General features: G+C 38.6%; 1 protein-coding gene across 2 annotated transcripts in view; it reads left to right on the top strand.

The window, feature by feature from the left end:
* Positions 1-9,402: 9,402 nt before the first annotated feature.
* The window catches only part of LOC126088607 (uncharacterized protein C18orf19 homolog A), a 51,728-nt gene continuing 44,898 nt past the window's right edge, over positions 9,403-16,232 (top strand). For both annotated transcript variants that reach the window (XM_049906824.1, XM_049906823.1), the window contains exons 1-2: positions 9,403-9,701; positions 10,020-10,302. In XM_049906824.1, coding sequence (XP_049762781.1) covers positions 9,572-9,701; positions 10,020-10,302 — 413 coding nt within the window. In that variant the 5' untranslated portion in view covers positions 9,403-9,571. The remainder of the gene's footprint in view (positions 9,702-10,019; positions 10,303-16,232) is intronic.

Here is a 16,232-nt window from a genome sequence, read left to right as displayed (position 1 = left end):
ATGCAGTCCTGATTGTGGCGCTCACCTGCACGGCGCCAAACACGCATACGGCCATCATTGGCACCAAGGCAGAAGCGACTCTCATCGCTGAAGACGACACGTCTCCATTCGTCCCTCCATTCTCGCCTGTCGCGACACCACTGAGGGCGGGCTGCACGATGTTGGGGCGTGAGCGGAAGACGGCCTAACGGTGTGCGGGACCGTAGCCCAGCTTCATGGAGACGGTTGCGAATGGTCCTCGCCGATACCCCAGGAGCAACAGTGTCCCTAATTTGCTGGGAAGTGGCGGTGCGGTCCCCTACGGCACTGCGTAGGATCCTACGGTCTTGGCGTGCATCCGTGCGTCGCTGCGGTCCGGTCCCAGGTCGACGGGAACGTGCACCTTCCGCCGATCACTGGCGACAACATCGATGTACTGTGGAGACCTCACGCGCCACGTGTTGAGCAATTCGGCGGTACGTCCACCCGGCCTCCCGCATGCCCACTATACGCCCTCGCTCAAAGTCCGTCAACTGCACATACGGTTCACGTCCACGCTGTCGCGGCATGCTACCAGTGTTAAAGACTGCGATGGAGCTCCGTATGCCACGGCAAACTGGCTGACACTGACGGCGGCGGTGCACAAATGCTGCGCAGCTAGCGCCATTCGACGGCCAACACCGCGGTTCCTGGTGTGTCCGCTGTGCCGTGCGTGTGATCATTGCTTGTACAGCCCTCTCGCAGTGTCTGGAGCAAGTATGGTGGGTCTGACACACCGGTGTCAATGTGTTCTTTTTTCCATTTCCAGGAGTGTATTACCTTTTACTGATCGTAGTTACTCCTTATAGTGGTTAGCGTAAATATCGTAAATACACTTCTGGTGAAAAATAGTACAACTGGAAAGATTTCATCGATTTTGTTACAATGACGGCATATGCCACCTGGAGTGTGCTAGATGTACTGATAACGGTTTCAATGTCGTCTGTCAGCAGATAGCGTAGAGGCATAGCTACCCGAGCTCCATCTGTGTCTATCTTTTAATGGGGAATGCACACAACCAGTAGGCTCAGTGACGTGCAGACGCGTGAAACAAGCAGGCACCCATGCTACAGAGATGCACTCGTGCCTCCTACAGTGAACTGAGCATGTTTGAAAGGGGTCAGATGGTGGCCTTCTGAGTGGTGGGATGGTCCTTTCGGAGAACTGCCTCACAAGTTGGAAGTGCAGTATCACCTGTTCAACGATGTGGTATCAGTAGACACGTGAACATTTTCACACCTTTAGACGACGTTCTGGATGCTCATGCAGCACAGACGCCCTCCAGGATCGTCTTATTCTGAGGGGAGCAGTGGCAGATTGTACAGCTACCATATGAGAGGGCTTGTCAGCCCAGATGTGTTAACACGAATTGTAGTGGACCAGTTATTAGCACTGGAACTACAGGCATGTGTACATCTAGCCCATCTTCCATTCACGACACAGCATTGATGTGCATGGTTCAGCTGATGCCATCAGAGGATCACTTGGAGTACGCAATGGTGCACTGTGGTCTTCATCGATGAAAGCAGATTCAGCCTGCAAGCCAGTGATGGCCGTTTGTGCATGCGACATAAGCCTGGTGAGCGCTGTCTCGTAGAGTACATTCGTCCAAAGCATACCGCCCTACCCCTGGTCTTATAATAAGCTTCAACTCTCGTTCACCTTTGGTGTTTCTTGCAGGAACACCAACCATCACTCGATACATGCAGAATGTTGTTAGACCCGTTCCTTTCCCATTCTTACAAAAGGAAGGTACTGTGTTGCTCAAATAGGATAATGCTCGCCCACACACTGCTCATGGAAACTCAATGTGGTATGAAGAAGGATAGCAACTTCTTTGGCCAGCATAATTGCCGGACTTCTCTCCAATCGAGCATTTGTAGGATATAATGGGATGAGAAATGACTCATGCAACTCGTCAGCCAACAACTCTTATAGAACTACAAGAACAGGTCAAGCAGGTGTGACATTATGTATCCCATGTCAGTATTTGCCATCTGTACGATCGACTGGATCCGTCAGCACCTACATTGACGACCTTGGAGGCTACACCACGTACTAACATGGATATTTTGGCATGGTCGATACCTGGTACCTCAAACCACTTGTGCTATTGATCTGTAAATGTGATCATTTCATTTACGCCACGTGCCCTGTTGCAACAATAAATCTTGTGTGAATTGGAAACCTCTAAAATAGTGTACTATTTCCAGCAGTGTCGTATACTTTTAGCTATGTACTGATGTAGTGTAGTGCCTCTTTTGTGGACATTTCTTTTCTTTCTTTTTCTCTTTAGTTTGCTTCCTGAACCTAAGTCTAAGAATTAATATTTGCATATGTACAGGTTTCTTATTTTCTTTTTGTAATTTCTAATTATTTGTACCTAGCAATAGGATATTTTATCCTAACCCAGTTGGTTTTCTCACATAAACTTCTTTATGTTCTTTGTGTGGATCTAATCCCCGTATCTTTCCTGAATTGGGTTGACATGAAAGACAACATCCAGCTTATAGGTTGTCGACTGTCATGTGTTGCCCTGCATATAGCACTTGCCCACTTTCAGTTTCCTTTCTTTAATTTAGAGGATTTAGGGTATATGTATGAGAGTACCTCCTCTCACACTTTAAAAGTGCATTTAAGCCCTAATCTTTCACCACTGAAACTAGAAAGTGTCTTATTTGTTGTTCTTTCAAAAAATCTCTGCACTTACTGCTTGTAAAGTTGGAAGTGTTGTCAGTTAATATTGCTACCGGTTTGCCAACTCTCAGTGAATAATCATTTGTAATTCTCCTGATAAAAGACGCACAAATACCTATTTTAATCACATACATGTGACGGTACATAGTAAAAAGTCATGTAATGCAACTATATATTTTACCACGCCCCTAGCTTATGGTAGTGGGCCAGCTGTGCCTAGGGACACCAGTTCCAGTGATTTAGTAGGAATAATTGGATGTAGCTCTGTTACATCTGATCAATTTATGTGCCTCATCTTTTGACAAATTATACATTTTCTTTTGACTCAGTGTACCCTTCATAGGATATTAGTAAAACAACAGCACAAAATGGTTTTGTCTCTGCACTTTGACAGCCCATAGTTTCCCCAAATGTGTTGGGTGTATTCGATAAAGTCATCAATATATGTATCAGGTAAACATACGCACCACTGCAAGAACTCTGGTGTGCAACGACGAAACAACACTCTCTGACGCAGGGTACAATACTTAGCCAATTTGTCGGTCTTATCTTCTTGTAGTCTCCATTTCAAATTCCACCAGCGTGCATCTTCATTCTGTAACATACTCATATTGTGGTCACACACCTACAGAGCATAGTAATAAGTCTTCTTTGCCCATTCTGAAAGGAATGTATCGTCAAAGAGCTTTGTCAAAGAAACAGTGATGACAGTGTAATATCCCTATTTGCGCCATAACAGATATCTTTGTGAAAGAAAATATGATGAATATTTGATACATTTCTTTGTCAAAGAAAATCTGGTAGTGTGATAGTGGCCTGAGAAGACTCTTGCACCTTATCCTGCATAATTCGCACATTAATAGGTGTATCTGACTTTTCATTTGCGAAAAATATCTCTGGAGAAATACCTAGTACATTTACTTCATGTTGATTGGTATTTTTTTTGCTCATCTTGACTAAGTCAAGAGAGATTGTAGAATCTTCAATTTAAAAATGAGACTTAGCTTTACCTGGGTCTATTTTCACTTCAAAATTTCGAAATGGTGTCATACCTAGAATGAAGATGACTACTAATTTTTCAACGATATGAAAGTCAGACCTTAATTATATCATTTATCTTAATAGGTATATGTGCTTGTGTTCTCACTACAATTGCTGATTGAATTCTACAATTTTGTACAGGTAGGGTAGGTACACATATGTTTGCTTTGATTTCTTTGAATAAACTGATATTACATTCACTGAAGCAGTGGTGTCGAGAATAATGTGTATATGCATACCATCTGTTTTTACATTTATTATTGCCTGTATCTCTGCCATTGCATACCTCATCAGAATGCAACTCATCTGTTGCATCTTTATCCTGGTCATACCTCAAAAATGTATATTGATGGTAGGCAATGAAGACCTCATAACTCCATCTGTCCATGAAAATCCTTAACTCCAGTAACCAATAACTCCGTTGTCAAACAGAGGTTTGAAAGCGTGTCAGTTTCTCTAATCTGTTAATAACTAGGCTTCTACTATATAGTTATACATGTAGCAACTTTATCTGTATCATTTTACATATTTTATAAAAGCATTTGCTTCTTCTGTAACTTTTAGCAAAATGGAGTTACACGCTTTTCATTGCCTACCATCGAATTTCATTTCATTCTGTAAGCCCCCACTGCTCCTATCGGTCGTCATCAGGGGGTTTACCACTAACAATCGGTGTGTTCCATCAGCAGCGATTTAACAGTGTTACTATTGTCAACTACCTCGACTATGTATACCACATTTTCTGTATTGCAGCAATTTATGTTTTGGATGGTGTGCAAACCTTAGTCCATTTGCCTATCCTCCAATTCCAGTATTCATTGGTCTGTACTATTACATATTTCTTCACCATATATTTGTATTATCTTACTACTGGTTATACTGATCTCTGTTATCATGGTTGGGTGACCTTTGGTACCCAGGATTATATCTCTGATCTCGTTTTCTTTGATATTGACTATTTCCTATTGTTTCCGTATCTATTGTCTTGTGGCAGTGCATACACATGCCGACCATGACCATTATTATTGTTGTTATTGTGGGATTGTGCATTTCCGTTACTTTGGAAATTCGGTTGCACACCTGAGTTATTCACTTGGCGTCGACTGCCCTCAAAAATCAAATCAAGAAAGTCCAATCTGGAAAGAAAGTATTCCAGGTTTGTTTGTAGTATTGTGAGAAGCTTCGAATATGAGTTGGCAATCGAACTTTCAACCTTTTCAATACATCCACAAGGGATATAGTTTATCTTAATATCTTGTTTTATTAATATATCAATATATTACAGGAAATATTTTCTTAATCCTCCTCATTTTTGCCATTAAATGGTTGTGATTCAAGTATTTCCCATGATAATCGTTCTTGAATAGCTGTCGATCAAAATTTGTCCATAAACGCCTGCTTGAACTGATCGCAGGATGACATTGGTCTGTTGTCTGTCATTCAGGTCAAGGGGTCACCTTGAATAAACCCCACCACATAGAGTATTTTATTGTTTTTCTGACCAGCTACTTGGCATACTTTACAAAATATTGTTATGAATATTACTGAGTATAATTTTTTCGATCCAGTATAAACAAATGACATTCCCTGATTTTCAAAAATCTTTCAGCAGCTAATATCGAAAAAAAGATAGGAATCTGCCCCTGGTGGATGTAACATTGACATATGTGGTGATGTGTGGTAACTTGTTCGGTTCGTCTTTAATGGAGGCAATTGATAATAACATATGTACCGGAATTTCTCTCGAAAATGACTGAAGAGTTATCCCCTTGCCTGCAAAGCAAACCGTCTGGCATGGTCCTGTGTCAACTTTGTTTGAGTTATCTGAATTGATCGTATCAGTGATTAATTCCAAACGAATTTTTTTGCAGTGCAGTTTTTATATCATGTCTGCTTTATCAACAATTTTCCTTTATATCTGAGATATCACCTTTTTATCTCATCTATGTAATTCTGTGTCATATAACAAATTTTTGTTCAAGTTTGGTATCACTGTCAAACACGCCTACAACTACATGGACGTTCCATACCTGTACACAGGCAGTAACATCCTTTTGTTCAAGCTTTATTAATCTAACCTCCTTCCATAGTTTTTGTATCTTGTTGGGAAGATATCTGCAAACTGTTTGCAGTTCAGAAACTCTACCTTTCCTTCTATCACAGGTCTTGTTATTTCATCATGCATAGTTTGTAATATATGTTATTTTGCAGTTAGTTCACCCAATCTTGCTGCCGTTTTCCTTTGTTCGTCTAATATTTGCGAAAATTTCTGCTTTTTTTTCTATCAAGATTCGTAAAATTTGATCAAGATTTCTAAATTTTTGATCGGATTTTTGATGAGGTTTCTAAATTTTTTATTGAATTTTTCAAACATATCCTTCAGAAATTGTATTATCTCATTCGCACTGTTCATATCAGCTGAAATGAAGAAATGTTGTCTAATTTTTGTGATGCTTCTCCACTCATAAACATTCCATATACACTGGATATCAGACTATTTGAAATTTCCTTTCGTTTCACATTACCTTTCTCATAACGTTCTGGGGGGAAAAAATGCTTTCAAGATTTGATTGTAATGATAACTCATCTCCTGTCTGCATTCAAATATTACCTAGCAAAGCTCTCATTCATGTTTTCTCCTAAATCCATATTGTGACTGCCATTAATGGTGTATCATTCTGATGACGTACCATATCGACTGTTTGTAACCGCATACCAACATTTACTATTTCCAGAGTGTGGTTATTTAATGCATTAATATTGTTTACTCCACTTTCTGTTTGTTCCATTTTTAATGGCTAAACAGATGTTCACATGTGAAAATATCACTGTGGATCATAATTATTCTTTATGTACTGGAAAATTTTTGTGCAGCATTCATGCATAACGAGGTGGCCAGTACTTTCTATGTGAATGTTCCATATAGCTCAAGACGCAGAATACTGCTGAAGCTTGCTGCTACAAAACTACATGAAGAAAGCCTGCTCTCGATGATGAATGCTATTGCATGCCATTTGACTGACTATAGGCGAATAAATATCAAGTCTTCATCTTACCTTGAATGATGGCACCTTATTCATTCGCCATTGCAGATATAACTGTTGTATTATAATTTTGTAAAAACTTCCTTTCCCATCTCTTTCTTCCTTCACATACTCATTTCTCCTTATTTCTGCTATCCTCGTACTCTTTGTAGCACATAACCAGAAATAAATTTGCATCCATTATTACGTGAATAAGCAGTCTTTTACAAACACATATAAACATGTGTTTATGCTTAAAGGAACAGTTCTGACATGGTCGCCACATACAATTAATTAATAAAATAATTTCAAAGAAAAAATTTATGTCTAAAAGGAAACCAAGCATTACTAACTGAAAAACTGTTTTTATGTTATATTATGAGTCTATGATGAGTCATAACGAATAAAATAACATCTTGAGAAGATGTGTATATCGGTTCATTCATGCACTCATGCAATCCAGTGTCCATAAATATAGTAAAGTTGGACTTCTTACCTTTTACTTTTGGGTGATCCTTTCAATAGCTATTCCCACATTAGCCATAATGGAGGCAAATCGGACATTAATATTGCTAAATCTTCTTAATTTAGAACTGTTCTGACTACAGTATTCTGTTATGTATTAATTCACAAACACTTGTATATTTCATACTGTATATTTTTCATGTAGGTTACACAAGATACTACTTCATCTTCTCATACAAATCAAGAGGCTTGTACAGGTCAAACATTCGTCAAAATAAGAGAAGAGATTATTTCGAAATGCTAACAAAAAAGATTGTAAAGATTCATTTTTTTCTACTCTAGTTATGATCGCGTGACATTTTCAAAGATTACACTGCTTTTATCATGTAAAATCGCAGTTATGTATCTCCAATAAAAACGCGCTTTTTCTTGCAAGTTTTTAGGATGATCATTATTTTACAGAATTTTTATCGCTTGTTAAGTGATATCACATCCACAACACCATGTCTCAAAGTCCTTAGGCCGCTTATGAAATTTTTAGGACCTACAATTTACAGTTATGAAGAACTTTACAAAAAAAACTCATAAATGTTTCTGATAACTGAAACAGGTAAGTTCTCCCCAAACTATAAGCAATGTTTTACGAGAAAATTGTTCAATTTTTTATTATCCTGGCTGACTAATGCTATCGATTTCTGATTGCAGAGGACTAGGTAGACATATTGGTCTGAATCTCATCTTTATCCCCAACAGCTGCACAAACGCAATAGAGACTGTTTTCGTTCATTAATCTGGAGCTGAATTTGATCTTTAAGTAGGAGGACTTTTGTAATTCTCTTGAGGAGTTCGTATCCAAATACAGCTGTTTACAAGTAGCTTTCTATTTTTATCTAACATTCCTTTCAGCGAATTCAACCTGCCAAGAACACAAAGATTGTCGCACTTATATTTCACAATCCTGGAGCTGAAGAACTATGGTATTTATTAATGTTTCATACTGGAGCGGAGAATCAGGCTTTGTGATATAAACAAGCTAGCTTGACGGGTCTATTATTATAGCGAGATCTATACCATGTCACTGTTTATGTAACTTTTGTCAGTGTTTGAAATATTTTGAAAACTCGCAAACTGTTATATATTGCATAGACGCAGTAGTAGTGAGCTACTAAATTTGGTAAGAGATCTATTGGATGAACAAATTTGCCACTAAGGTGAAATTATGTTGCAGGAAATCAGGATTACTGGTTATTAAGACTACGTTAGTAGCCTGCAATAGTGTGAGTTTAGAATAAAAACTGGCTGTGCTGTCTAATTGAGATTACTGGTTTTGCTGATAAACAAAAAGCAAATGAAAATTGTCACTGCTAACAATGAGTTAAAAATAAAGCAGTCAAAGCACATTTTTTTAGGGTGAGAACCATGACAAAGTAGGTGACAGTATATATATATTTGATATGATTTATCAACTTATAATTGTCTCAGAAATGAGAGATTCTATATCAGACTGTTCAAATAAATAATTGTTTTATTTCATCAGTTTCTATTTTGATGAAATGTGGTACAAATTACACACATGAGAAGCCTACTGTTTGGTATGAGAGTAGAACAACGTTGTGGCAACATCGTTGTTTCCATAATTTTCTGGGATAGCAAGGTTTGAGACAATCGAGATTAAAAGCCCGGGAGAATGATCTTAAAACGCAATCTGTAGTGAAGGAGTTACAGTTTAATTAGAAACCCGTGTTCATTAGCTTCTCAGCTGATTTTCACTCTCCTAAGGGAAAGGGAAACGTTGCAGGTACGGCAGTTTGTAAGTTTTGTTGATTTTTAGGAAGTTTTGTTTATCAGGGCTGTATCTTGGACAGTTTGGTGATATAAGCTTCTATTACTGCAATATGTTACAGTGCAGTAGTTGCAACTACATTTTTCTATTCTTCAAATTTTATCTGTATTACCATAAAAGCACAATAACTAATAACGCGGAATAGTTCATAGACGAGTAGTGTAAGCTTTCGTTGTCCGCCACCCGAAAGTGCTACGAACAACATAGCAAAGGCCAGTCGAGCGCATCCTATCGGCACCAAAATTTGCTGTTCCTAGACAGAAGCTAAACCATCTTGTATGCAGTATATCTTTGCCTATATAATCCGTTCTATAGTATCTATGAATACAGCTGTGAAGTTGTGGTGTGTGTTATGTTATTGTTTGTAAAAGCGGATTAAGGTTTCTTGCGTTAGCTGTGATAAATCTAGATATGCTGCCCCATCTTGTAACAGGTTATCAGTTGGCGTAACGTATTGTTGTGCATTGCGATTAAATACAGTGTAATGAAATTTGTACTAGGCGTAACTAATCCCAAATGTGGCCTGCTGAAGACCTCATGGGCTGAAATAACTGCGACTTACTCAAGAAGGGTGTTAACGACGTCGAGAACTTCAGTCTCCTACACATATGCAGGTATAAGAACGATATAAAAGATGTTGACTCTTATACATAGAGTGAGAGTGACTAACGCAGACAAATGCCCCTAACACCAGATTAAAATTTAAAGGGCCCAGTTAAGAGCACTGTTTGCCTTTGATGCACATCTTACACGTTTTGTAAACCATAAATTGAATGATATTGATATTTCTCACAAACGATAAATCCATTTTTTTCGACCAGCCTTTATTGTTGTAGATATCTCTCTTAAAACTTGGTATCCAAATCTTACCCATTTGTGCTTCTGTACAGATAGACTCCAGTGCCGTAATTGTCTTTTGTGATTCTGTCCAGACAGACTCCCGTACCATCACTGGTCGTACGTGAATGGATGCCCTCGGAAAATAGAACCATGTACATACGGCAATTTCCCTGTTTGGAATGGGAGACATTACACCACTGGCCCCGACAAGAACGCGAAAGAAACAGATGCCCCAGTGTTAGCTGAAGAAGAAAAGAAACTCTCGATATTCCAGAAATTTAAAGTAATGTACAAGAAGTATTGGTATGTTTTAGTACCAGTGCATCTTGTAACGTCCATTGGCTGGTTTGGTGGATTTTATTATTTAGCAAAAAGGTATTTTTTCTTGGCTTAGGCAATATTTCATAATAAATTATACAGCACATGGATGGTGCTACTTTGTTTACATACTGATTCTGTTGTTTACTTGTAAACATATAAATTTAAGTTAAAAGTTTCAGTTTCGTTTGCTTTTAATGTTTTTGCTACAGAATGGAACAACTATTATATCATATTTTTAGAAGCTTATATGTGGTTTTTATTAACATATTCTTCTCATGAAGCAATAGGAACTATCTACTAAATTCACGTTATGTGTAATGCTCTCTGTTGAATGTATGTTGCATTGGCTAATGTATATATTGAAACGCATGCTGCTAGTTTTTCAATCAAATGTTATGAACACTCTAAATTTGGGCTAGAGTGTCTTGATGAAATCTTGGTTGTGGCGACAGATTGATCTGTACTATCATAAGTGATGTCTAAGTTAGCTTAGTAGATGATAACTTGGTTGCAAGCTGGTGAAGCTAATAAATGTGACTGCCAAGTAAACATTGTGGTAACAGATTAATCTGTAACGTAGCTTAAAGTTTACACTTGTGCATTATTTAACACACTTTTCACCATAAACATGAAAACTGTGAGGTAAATGCAGAAAATCTATCTTAAGTAACATTTCAGTTCCACTTATTCTGTAAATCTTATTTAACCAATGAGAAGTGTTTTAAGTGGTGAGCCAGAAAGCCTTCAGTAGAGTTCTCAGTTTGTTTTCTCCCCAATGTTTCTTGGAATATATAGTGCCAGTCAAAGATTCTGCTTATGTTGGGACACAGGGGGAACAGTTTAAAATGAAATTGCCACCAACACAGTGACCATGTTTGTTCTACATTTCTACAACACGAAATCATCCAGTCAGCTTAAAAGACAACGTATCCTGTGAATGGAGTGGGATATGTTGCTTGGAAATAAGTGACAGACATGAGACCCAGCAGAAATTCTCTTTTAGCGCATGGTCAGAAACTGTCAGTGCTTTGAAAGTGTAAGAGCAGAAGTCATTTTGGAAATAATGTCTGAATTCCATTAATCATTACAAACCAGCTACTTAAATTTGAGTAAGGATGATTTGGGTAACAACAAGAAATCTCCTCATAAGGTCGCATTTAGAAAGGGTATCGTGGTGAGGACACTACTGTTTACAACTCATGGTAGAGTACTTCTTAATTGCAGACAAGATTGCCAGTGTTCCAAATCATCTGCAGCACTGTTGAGGCAAGAAGGTAAAGCTGCGTTTCCAACTATGAGGAAACGTACAACCAACCAATTCTCACAGTAGGAGATAGATTCCACTGTGTGAGACAAGAAACAATCCCATGGCCAAACCAGATTCATTGCTCCATGTTGCATCATCTGTGCTTGGGCATAAATATATGCTCCAGAGTTCTTTTAATAAAATCTGGCCTCGTGTATAGTATCCCACTGCTTGGAGGAGGCAATAATGATTCCTGTATTGAAACATGCCACAATTCATACAAAATTAAATACTTTCTAGAGCAATGCTGCGAAGAAAAGATGCTTGAGTGAATGGTTGGCTGCTATCTCATGTTGTTTTGGTATTGTTCCATCTTTTAGCATTTTCTTTAAAGGAGAACAAAACTGCTTGGATGACTTCCTCCTACAGCTTCGTAGCTGAAGATTGTGGTGCCACCCATTAGGGCTTTGACCTGTGATACCAGGATGAAGGACATCCCTGTTTCAAACTTATACAATTTGATGTTCACGATGTCAGTCCATGATACCACAGACCCACGATGTCAGTCCATGATACCACAGACCAATAGATAGCTTCAAAACCTAGTTCTAGAAATTCCATTCTATAGCTCAAACAAAATCCATGATACCACAAAACCACACACAACTCCAAACACTTCACTTGATGTGGCCTATACAGCTTACATGAGGTCCACAGTACTACGAACCAAGACACTTCCATATAACTAATGTTGATAAAATAACCTCACCAATATAGGTGAAACAAATTCCATGATACATACCAGTCACAGTCCAACATAACCAAATTCAGCCAACACACAAATCTAGTGATAGCAAAAAGAATACTCATCAACACTCTCTAATGTCCAAGCTAGGGTTCGTGAACCAAGAACCCCTCCAGATAGAACGCCATGCATGGATGCATTGTCCCGATGACTACACCGCACATTGCTCCCTGGTCCGAGATGCAGCAATTTTGGTCAATCTCATATCTCCTCTGAAATGGGAAACTTCATACACGCAGCAGTTAAACCAAATAACTTTAGGAACTTAATTATGGACAACATGTTGTTCCACATTGCGACATGCAGACCTGCTCATGAAAAAAACGTAAAATTAAATCTCCAACCATAAGCAATGCACAAGACTACTAATTCCAAACCTGTAAATGACTCAATTGCCCTTAACTGCCACTATCCAATAAGTCACTAACAAATTGCCACTAACTCGTGCAATATTATTCATTCCATTTCAGATACACCACACTAACATGATGCTGCACACTGCAACACAATTACGTTATGAGTCAGAGCATTCGGGTGGTACCACAGACTTGACCAGTGTTTATGGAAGTCTGCCAATTCTTATTTAGTCCATCCGTGGGAAACATTACTTGTGCTACTATGTCAAAGATACTCATCTCGGAGTTATTTTCAAGGGAGAATGGGAGTGTTTCAGTTATAACTGTTTTTTGCTGCAATTGTCATCAGTGTATCATTCATAATAAGAAATCCTGTTAAGTGTTTACAGATCATGAATAATTTTGCAGTCTTCAGATTTTTGGTCCATATTTGCAACTTTTATGTGATTGATTCAGCTGACAATCTAAAAGCTGGTAAAGGGCAGAAAACACTGATTTTATGTTTTTCAGTTTAGAAAGTGCTTTGTGTAAGTTTTAATTGTTCACATCGCTTTTGTGGCCATCATATCTCAAAATGAGGGACACTAAATTAAAATTAATAAATGTATATTATTTCTGGGTCTAATCTTTGATGGGAAATTGACTTGGTTACCACATCTGAAAGATCTAAGAAGAAACTGCATAAAATCATGAAACATTTGAAAATACAAATGAGCATAGGCCACTGACATGTCTCGTCTCTTGCATTTTTAAAAACACAAATTGATTATACTAGTGCTATTTATGAACCAGCACAGACCTCTTATCTGAAGATACTAGACGCTATCAAACATGAAGGCATCAGACTGTCATATGGTGCATATTGGACAAGTGCAGTAGTACATCTGCGCGCAGAAGCTAGTGGACCACTGGTTTGAATATGGCAGTATCTCCTCATGGCAAGCAAGCTCTGAAAATATTGGCATTACCACAGCAACTAACATTTAGTGCCATCATCCACCAAAATGTACAGGAGAGTTTCAGAAATAATCGTACATGGCAGCCATGACTTTTGGAATACTTTCTAAATAATGCCCATAAGACAGCTGGAGGGATAAGTGTAGAAGCATCTCTTCCACCTGCTATGCACACTTTCCCCTCTCATGTTCTCACTTTAGTTGCCACAAGTTGGAAGCTTTCAGCCCAAATGTCAAGCCACATCTGGCAAATTACACCAACAGACAATGCTGTCTGGCACATGTATGCAAAGTTCATACATGTCATTCACTTGAAAATTATTTTTGCCTGAAATTAATGTAAAGCACATTGCATTAATGATTTTAGAATCAGAAGCAGACAGTGACTTATTTTAAACAATTTACTACGGCTGCAAAACCATACATCAGCAAATGCGTAGAAAATACTGTAGTGAAACAGCGGCCTCCCCATATTAATGGATTCTCATTTGTTTTAGACTTAACATTACAGTCAAATACATAATTTTCTCATCTATTAAATTATAAACCTATTTTAGCTTTTATTGAGTGAACATTTAAACCTTCTGCGACTTTGCACATTAGTTTCAACCTCGGTACAAAGCAGAAGAAACAGGTCGTCTGGTCCCTACAAGTAACTACAAGCAACACCGACAAACATACCAACACAGGCGTTGTACACCCAGAGGCCATTCAGCCTTGTAATGACAGTGTTTTGTGATGGTGGTGAGGGGGGACAGACAGAGAGAGGGAACAGTGTTCACAGCTTTGTGAGGGGTTGGAGCAGGGGACATAAAATTTAATGCAATTTATTGCTGTTTATTTGTCCTGAAGATACATTATCTGAGGAGTCATTTGAAACAATGATAAGGCTTTTCATGAACTTTTCTTAGGTGCTTTCCTTCGGGAAGTCATTTTCTTGCAGATTTTCGGGGTTGAGTGTGTACTTACTCCAGCCTTCTGCTGTGACTTTGCTTACTCAAATAACTCCACATCGTTCAGTCTGAAAGTGCAATTTCTGGATCCTGCCGTTCCTTACACTAGGGCTAACATATCTTTTGTCTAGTTGTATTGGCAGTGGCACGGGGGTAACCTCACAACCTTTTGGACCGTTTCTGCTGCTAATCTGCCAAGTTTATATTGATTATAAAGGTGACTGTGGCATGTGACTTCCTCCAACATCTCTGCTGTTGTATAATGGCCAGAAACTGAAATAGTTTTCTGTTCTAGACACTGCAATTTCTTCATTCTTTGTATTTGAATTAGGAACTTTCTCCTTGAATTATAACTGCTGTTATCTATGATGATCACACAACCCTCTTCTAAACCATGTAAAAAATCCAAAAACCAGTGTTTAAATACATTGCTATTAATTTCTTCATGATAATCAGTGGCTTTTCAGTATGTAAATATTAGTGTTGTGGCTTTGAGAAAGCCATGTTAATGTGATCCATCATGACAGACAATGAGTTTATTTTGTTTGGCAATCAATACTTTCAACCAGCCATTGCCTTCGAATCCTGCCAGATGTGCTTTCTCGCATGGTATAGATTTAGCTAGGGTGACGATAATTTTCTGTTCTGATGACATGAATTTTTCTCAGAAAACTAGCCCTAGCTGCTACAATATCAAATCTCTCCTCTAGAGTGCATCTTTCATTGTTGCACTTTCTGTACTTAAACAACAAAGATTTCAGAATTCTTTCACTCGAATGGTGGCCCCCTGTGAAAGCACAACTGTTGTTTAAAAATCTGCTATCTTTTGCCTTGTAGGATACTCACCACAGTCAAAAATTCCACTGTAGTACAATGAACATCATCTTTCTGGAAATCATACAAATCAGTGACAATTCTTCTTTCACTAATATCTTCACACACACAGTTTGAAACTTAATTATTTGACCACACATTTCCATTGCTCATGGTTCTGCAAAAATTCTTTGTACAGTTTGTAGTGAAACACTCCACACCTTTGCTGTTGCAGCCCACAGTGCCAGTAAGATTTTCTTTCTTCTGACATTGTTTTTAAGGTTGCAAAGAACTTCGTATACATTGTATACAACACTTTTTGTTTGGCTCTCTGTGTCTTGGAACTCGGATCATCTTAACTCGCATCCAGTAATAGTACCCGATGAAAATCACTGCTCTCTTCGCGGGCAGACACTTCCATTCAGTACGTACACAAGTAAAGCCTGGCTATAGGGCAGCAATATAGTTGCAAAGCTGTGCCAGCAGCAGTGTGAATGGAGCACAGCATTGCTATACAAACAATGCTTATGATAGTTTTTTGTTTGGTAGTTGTTGTTTCTTACAGTGTTCTCTGTATGGCACCCATCATGGAAATGACTCTGTGACAACAATGTGAGCTCAAGCAAGATGGACCAGGCCAAAGGCTTCTCATTGGCACGCAGAAATGGAGGGAAGTGAGGAGTGAGAGAACTGTTCTATTCCTCTCAGCCACAACTTTTAGTGCTCCAAAGTACAGTGGTGCTGAGTGTATGGGATCTCAAGGTGTTGGAGCCAAGTATTGAACTGTTGCCCTAGTTACTTCAGAGGCCCACAATGATTTTAAACTTGACTCTGTACTTCCGTCAATATTTTTAA

The sequence above is a fragment of the Schistocerca cancellata genome, chromosome 6, assembly GCF_023864275.1.
Source record: "Schistocerca cancellata isolate TAMUIC-IGC-003103 chromosome 6, iqSchCanc2.1, whole genome shotgun sequence".
Classification (NCBI taxonomy): domain Eukaryota; kingdom Metazoa; phylum Arthropoda; class Insecta; order Orthoptera; family Acrididae; genus Schistocerca; species Schistocerca cancellata.
The sequence above is the reverse complement of the archived record's forward strand: the minus strand, read 5'-3'. Positions and strand labels throughout refer to the sequence as shown.